Here is an 8,241-nt window from a genome sequence, read left to right as displayed (position 1 = left end):
TAAACATTCAGTGTCAACTACACTTATAATACAAGATGGTTTAGAGTTATAGATTTTGTATTGTTAAAAGTTGTCTTTTTTTTTTTTTTTTTGCTTACTTTTTTCCTTTGATCGTCTTCGTGTTACTTTGATCCTACATTTTCTATATTTTGCTATCTGGTTCTTTATGTTAAACGATCCTAGATATCGCTAAATTCGAATGCAAGAGTGTTTTATTGTAGTTTCAATGCCATTTTGTTTACCGTTGTTTTAAGTTTTTCTTATTTATGCTATCATCTACTAAAACCATTATTTTAGAGTCTTGTCAAACACACTATCAACTACAACACCTCTTTGATTGATAATTACCTATCATGTCATTTTGGGTTGCTCTCGCACTTGTGTCTATGTAACGAAACTTAAAACGATTGTCATACATGCGATAGTTTTGCCGATCTTTAAAACAGGTTTGTTATATCATGATTAAGTCGATCCGTTGATTAACCACGTGTGATTTTATCACTTTTTGTGGACTTCCCCTTTTTGAATTTATCTGAGCGTTTGGTGTTTTTGTAATACCTTTTTTATGCCCCAATTATTGCCATTATGTTTTCTAGTCTGTGCGTTTGTTCGTCCGTCCGTTCGTCTGTCCCGCTTAAGGATAAAGTTTTTGGTAGAGATAATTTTGATGAAGTTGAAGTCCAATCAACTTGAAACTTAGTACACATGATATGATCTTTCTAATTTTAATGCCAAATTAGAGATTTTACCCCATTTTCACGGTCCACTGAACGTAGAAAGTACTTAAGACACATTCTTGTTTGTCGATATTTATATTTCCATTGATAAAATACCAAATGAAATGGGGAAAAAAAACTCCAAAAGGAGCGAGACCATGTGCATTGATAGGGTAAACATATCCTACATTGTACTGATTAAACAAGCCAAAACTAATTTAAGGAATCCATAGACTGAATTGCTCAAGGACTGCGATAGGACATGTTTACTTTGCTGTGTATACTAGTTAAGCATACCCTGCTCCACATGTTGAACCCGTCCTTGTGCTCATGTTAGTACAAAAATTTAACATTGCCATCAAAGCGGGACGTTTGGCTAACCCAAAAACAGTTTCAACCTACCATTTTTTCTTAAAATGTCCTGTGTTAAGTCAGGAAATGGCAATTGTTATCTTCATTGCATTGTCTTCAGGTTTTTTGGTTTACTTTAGTGTTTCTGTTGTTTCGTTGTTTTCCTCTTATATTTGATGTGTTTCCCTCAGTTTTAGTTTGTAACCCGGAACTGTTTTCTCTTAATCAATTTATGACTTTCGAACAGCGGTATACTACTGTGGCTTTATTTACGGAAGTGAGAGCTAGATTGTAGCTACGTCAATTGGATCATATCTGTTGTCATTTGTTAATCAGACAATCATTACAGCATTAACAGCCAATCAACTCATGATGAGGCAACCGTATATTAACAAAAGGATGGTTTCATCTTTTCCACTTTAATCACTTGTGTTCGATACTTCTTAATGGGACCTATCATTTTAAGAAAATTGAAGCCCTTTAATATCGTATCAACTGTGAGATATACAGATATATACATGTTCTCAATATGCATGCGCTGTCGGAATGTTGCTATAAAAAAATGACGATTCACGAATAATTAACTGAAGCCATCTGTTTGTCATTGTCAATATACATTAAGGCAGACTGTACTTAATCGGTTGAATCATTGGTCACAAGTTCGATTGGATATATGCGTTCAAGTAGTCACCAAACTTTGACGATTAAAAGACGATATTTCACATAAGCCATAGTTGGTAAATATGTTAATCTTAGTAAAAGAGATGCGAAAGATACCAAAGGGACGACATTCAAACTCAGGTCAGAAATAAACTGACGGAGCAACACTAACTACAACATATTTAAGTTACCAACATTACCACCTTACTTTTGATGAGTCTTTTTGTAGATGAAACGCGCGTCTGGCGTATATACAAAATTTAGTCCTGGTATCTATAATGAGTTTTTTTTTATATACTATGGATTCATTAATATTCGTTGGATACCAATTTTCGTGGATTTCGTTGTTACAGAACTACGAATTTAGATGTTCAACGAAAAACACATTGTCTAAAGGAATAAATGCAGACATTGCACATTTACACCACTAGGTCGATGCCACTGCTGAGGGTATCACCAGCCCAGTAATCAGCACTTCGGTGTTGACATGAATATCAATTATGTGGTCATTTTTATAAATTTCCTGTTTACAAAACTTTATTTTTTTCGAAAAAAACTAAGGATTTTCTCATCCCAGGAATAGATTACCTTAGTCGTATTTGGCAAAACTTTTTGGTATTTGGATCCTCAATGCTCTTTAACTTCGTACTTGTTTGGCTTGATAAATCTTTTGATATGAGCGTCACTGATGAGTCTTATGTAGACGAAACGCGCGTCTGGCGTACTAAACTATAATCCTGGTACCTTTGATAACTATTGCCAAAAACCAAGAAATGAAACATCTACGAATATGCAAGTTGTACTCAAACCACGAAAATTGGTATCAACAAAAATAAATGAATCCTCAGTACTTGTTGTTCTTTAAATACAAAACTTGAATAAGTCCCTAAAATTGCAACTAGATTTAATATGGACCATGTAAGTATTAGTGAAACAAAGCTGTTCAATCCTTATCCAAATCAATTCATATATTTTCAACATACACTGAAACATGTTAAAAGAGACCACTCAAGAGAGAGAGCAAAAAAGTGGTCTCATAAGACATGTGGTTTATGAAAACTGATTCAATCTATGAATCTAGAATTAATGGTCTTAAACACATGTTTTTGTCTAACACAGGTGGTGTCTTAAGCAGGATTGACAGTACTTGTATGTCTCACAGTAGGCTTAATATGATGTTTAAAGTTGTTTTTTATAAAGAAAACAGTTTCAATTTTGACAAATTTATTTTGAACAAACAACGCAGTTGACATGATGATTGCCATGGTAGGGTGGACAAGGTAGAGGTCCACATTTAAAGCCAACGAGATAAAACAAGTGACCATTTTCATTCTTTTCTCCAGAGGGGATGTATTCTGGATTATTGTCCACACAGGTATACGAGGAGGCAGCCTCACCTTCATGACCGCTTGCAAGACGACCATTATATTCTTTTATCCAACCGGTGTAGCAGGATTGTCGACCTGGTATCATAATGGAGGAAGAAGCATTGGTATTTCTACATACTGCACACGGAACATCATTATCTGCCGAATCAGGAGCAAATCCATTAAGTTGATACTCAGCTCCAAAAAGGTAACTCCAACCGCCTGTAAATGATATGTTAGACAGTTCAGGATCCTTAGGTAAACATAGGGTATTCGCTGGTCCACCATATCGAGTGGTATATGTGATATGACGATAAGGCTGTCCTGCAGCATATCCTGAAAAAAAATCCATGCTAAAATTGTTTGCAGTCCACATTTAAATATTTAAAAAAAAAACAACATTGAACTTTAAAATTAAAGTGAGTTCAAACACAGCAACCGAAAATTCGCAACTTTTGTTTAGATTTATGATGTGTATCTAAACAAACATTGTAGTTGTTAATTCTACAAAAAGCTTAACAAGCGTAACATATAAACAACGAGGAGCAAGTGCGGAGAACTAATTTTAATTAGATTTGCATAATAATTACATAAGATATATGTTTCATTGTAATACGTTATTCTGATTGGCTACACTGCAATCTCGCGCTAGTCCTTAGTCAATTTCATTACACAATGATATGTATGATTCATTATGACACGAGGTCACTCAATAAAGTGCACAGGTAAATTGAAAAAACTTCATAAAAATCGTGTTTTCATGATCCTAGCTAAAAAAGTGTAATCATAAGTATTAAATGCTTCTTTTTGTAACTTCATAGAGTTGTAAAAGCGTTGACCGTGTGAACATTTTAGAATGAAGCGCTGAACATACAAAATAAACTTCGGTCAACGCTTTTACACCCCAATTATCATTGATATGGTTATATTTATAAATTAACTGTTTACAAAATTTAGAATTTTTGAAATACTAAAGGCTTTTCTACGTCAGGCATAGATTACCGTAGCTGGATTTGGCAAAACTATAGGAATTTTGTTCCTCAATGCTCTTCAACTTCGTACTCTATTTGGTCTTTGTAACTTTTTTGGATTCAAGCGTCACTGATGAGTTTTTTGTAGACAAAACGCGCGTCTGGCGTTTATACAAAATAAAGTTACAAAAAGAAGCATTCAATTCTTAAATAATATGCGAATTTGTTTCATTCGACATATTGAAACTCGGTTCAATCAATATAACCTGATCTGTGAGTACTTTTAAGATATTTCGTATTTTTATTATCAGATCCATTTTCGACAGGTTAAGTTGGAAAGTAGTTAAATAGTTTGATTGCAATGGCAGAACGTTTAACTGAATAAAGTTCCTGTAAATGGATTAATTAAAAGTCGATGCATGAAAATGGACAGCCAGCTTTGAATATTACACACGCTCATTGAAGAAAGATTCATCAATTAAAAAGTTACAACTTAATACAGCAAGGATCGTAGACAGTTCTATCAGACGAAAGGGATTCTGACGAAGAAGGCAGTCGATCTGATTAAGATATTGACGAGTTGCATAGAAAGCGGGAGGAGTCAGAAGATTGAGTTTGGTTCGGCATGTTCAGAGATTCGGTCTCTGATTTTGAGATAAATAGTGAAAAAAGGGAACAATGATGAATAGAAATGTAAAGCTGTTCTGAAATAACGTTTATTTTTTTTAGATTCAGAAGATCATTCTGATGGAAAAAAGAAAAAAGGAGAGTCGCAGTAAAACAAAACAAGTTGATTTATGAACAGTTTGAGGTACTTCCACCTGACTCTTGCTATGTGAACTACTAAGTCCAAAAATAAACACATTACAGACACCGGGCTGATAAGTTTTGAAATCCATAATAATTGGAACCGGATATTATCTCCCGGTCTGCAGCTCAACAACATGTCAAACATATCTTCTACATGTTTAATTCAAGCCGATATCTGGACAACTAACGCCAACAGCTACATGCTTAAGGTCAGTTGGTCATACAGCTACATGCAAAAGGTCAGTTGGTCATACATTGTCGTGAAAATATTTCCCCAAGTACATGAAACTGACGTGTTTTTTGTTTTCCCTACTTGGCATCTTCTAAAATGTAGTCAATTACCGATGAAGATCTTTTAGCAAAAGGAAACGAATTATGTTTGTACTTCCATATCATTTAATGTTGTTCTTTGAATTTCGTTTAACGTTGAACGCGGTTTTTATGTTTCCTTTATTTGCAAACTATGTACTTCTGTCATGTTACATATGATTTGTAAACGTGAATGAAAGGTCTCCCTGATTGTTATTCGCATGACTAATAATTATTTGCAAAATGTTAAAAAAAAAAAACAATATTTGTAGATTGTAGGGGAGAAAATAAATATATATATATATATACCTGAATAGACAAGTTCAGTATGCGTGCCTTCACATTGAGTTCTTCCCCAACGAATATATGTGGATCCATGGTCTGCAAACAAATTTAAACAGGAACTCAACACATTATCATAAAATACTTCTTAATAAAATGTTTTGTAGACTTAAAACGTAAAATCACAAAAATACTGAACTTAGAAGAAGATCAATTGGGAAAGTCCATAATCACATGGCAAGTAAGTAAGTTGTCTAAACTATTGTTAAAAATTAAAATCACAAAAATACTGAACTCTGAGGAAAATTCAAAACAGTAAGTCCCTTATCAAATGGCCAAATTAAACATTTTAAAAACTCAATTCACATCAAACGAATGGATAACACCTGTCAATTTTCCTGTTTATCTTCAGTGAAAAAAGTATTCGACACTTTACATGCAGAACATGCATGTCTATATTTTTGATTGTTAATTTATTCACATAATTTATTATATTATTGAAATGTTTGTCATTTGTTTAGATGTTTAACTGAAGATAAGGTTGACGGTTCAAATACAAGTCTTAAAAATCGGTATATTTTTTCCCTATTAAGGTGGCTTAGGTGTCTTCCTTCATCTTGAATTTTGAGAAGCAGATCACAATTGGTCTAGATCTTTAATGAAATGTGCTAATTTTTAGATAAGTATGTAATTCATTTTTAAACTTTTATTAGAGATAAAGAAAACTAAGTATTTTATCATATTAACGACTGTACTGTCTAAAAAAAAAACACACAATATTTGTGCATGTTGATTCTTTTCAACTTGCCAAATAAGGCGAGATAATTCAGATAGTAGGGGAGATAACTCAGATAAATTTATTTATAAAAGAAAGAGTTGTGATTTTACCGGTTTAAATATGTAGCAAGAAAAAAAGTTTGGTGACCCAATTTTTCTTGTTCTTATCTGAAAGCATGTTATCAGAGCTATTTTTTCACATTTTATTTGACAATTCTAGTGCGTATTTTTATTCATCACACAAAGTTGAATATTCCATGCTTAATCTATACAAAAATGACAATTCGCACCACCTATAGCAAGAAAACCCAATACTTTTTAATTATATTTTTGAAAAAAAAGCATGATAAAAACTTTACTTTGAGAAATTACTTAAAAGTTCTATGGGTTTTAATTAAGACGACCCAGCCACCTTATACATGAAATATCACTGTTTAAACAATAAATTCTGGGAATATATCGAATAAATGTAAGATCATTTTGCTAACTGTTTCTATTGCTCGTACAATATATGACTAAGCATTTTTATTATTATAAATAGATGTTATAACGAGTGCCAATGAGACTACTCTTCATCCAAGTAAAAAAGTGAACAGTTATAGGTCAAAATACGCACTGCAACACAGAGCTATATATATATTAGACAGCTACATAGTAATACGTAGATGAATAAATTCAGGTTGTTGGTACATGTATACTATTACTTTTTACTAAGATATTTTTATACCGGAGAGAACTATTCTTGCTACGTCCAACTAAACCAACACTGATTTAAGTTGCAGTCCAAATGTTCATGCCTTCGTCATTTTTTCCTTCTCAATGCGTCTTTACATTTCATTATGTTTTCTTTCATTTCACTCTTCTATGTAATATTTTTTTTTGGAAGTGAAAATTAACATCAAATACTGGATAAACTATTTCGCTATTAATATCAGTTTTATTTTCATGTTGTTTTCTTTTTTTTTCTGCTATACTCTCCAAGACATCGTATAAAAGTATTCCAAATCAAATAATGCAAGACATTCCGCAGTACTCTATTTTGATCTATTTTTAGTTCATGTTATTGTAAATTTGTAGTTGTCTCGAGTATATACTATCTTTGCACAAACCATGTTTGTTTAACTTATTTCTAAAGACTTACTTTGGCTTGTGGTTATCATTTGGTCCTGATGCTGAATACGAGCCTCCATTTCAGTCATTTTAGACATCAAATCCATGTACTTTTGGTTCAGCAGTTGGTTTTGGTGTTCTAAATTTGCAAACCGAGCGCCGATTACATCTGGGTCATTTAACAAGAGACGTTTGTTTTCCTTTCCAAGGGCACATATAATCAATTCCAGTAATATAAATGTAAACAAATGAAAGTTTTTCATTTCATTCATTCTTCAAACGACTTCTAGATAACCTATTGCTATATTTTCAACCTTATACACGAGAGATAAGATTTATGTAGGAGAGTGAACGATTAATCAGATCACTTGTTAAACTAATACTTATCACATAAGAAGATTACGCAATACTTACAACTTGTCTCGGTTTTTGAACTTGATATATACGCATGTAAATCTACGAGAACAAACAGCTTGATTACATTATAAAAAACATTAGTTAATATTTAAGAAAGAAATGCACAACAAATAAATGTTTCCTTTTTATTTCCTTTATATATAAGTTTTCACTTTTATTGATATGTAAAGAGTATCTCGAAATGGATTGATACCCCAGCTTTGCTTATCACTAATGGAGTATCGAATGATACTTTTAGCCTGGCAATCGGAGTCTCCATACTAACAATTTCTTTCTATATAAATATATAATATATCTAAGTCAATACAGATGGGTACTATGTATGGTCATGCTCGATGGCTATCTGCTTTTTTCGCCTGTTTTAAGGAGGCTCAAGGGTATAAAAATTTCAGAAAAAAATTAAACATTTGTTTTTCATTACAAATTTTATTTATTACCTTTTGTAGTTGTTATTTTATCATATGGTACAAA

At 32.6% G+C, this 8,241-nt stretch overlaps 1 protein-coding gene across 1 annotated transcript; it reads right to left on the bottom strand.

Moving 5' to 3' along the window:
• Positions 1-2,940: 2,940 nt before the first annotated feature.
• Positions 2,941-7,731, bottom strand: LOC139526073 (short-chain collagen C4-like). Its single transcript, XM_071321229.1, has 3 exons — positions 7,385-7,731; positions 5,494-5,565; positions 2,941-3,430 (listed from the first exon to the last, which is right to left on the bottom strand). The coding sequence occupies exons 1-3, from the start codon at positions 7,623-7,625 to the stop codon at positions 2,952-2,954; spliced, it is 792 nt and encodes a 263-aa protein (XP_071177330.1). The 5' UTR covers positions 7,626-7,731; the 3' UTR covers positions 2,941-2,951.
• Positions 7,732-8,241: the final 510 nt, after the last annotated feature.

The sequence above is a fragment of the Mytilus edulis genome, chromosome 6, assembly GCF_963676685.1.
Source record: "Mytilus edulis chromosome 6, xbMytEdul2.2, whole genome shotgun sequence".
Classification (NCBI taxonomy): domain Eukaryota; kingdom Metazoa; phylum Mollusca; class Bivalvia; order Mytilida; family Mytilidae; genus Mytilus; species Mytilus edulis.
The sequence above is the reverse complement of the archived record's forward strand: the minus strand, read 5'-3'. Positions and strand labels throughout refer to the sequence as shown.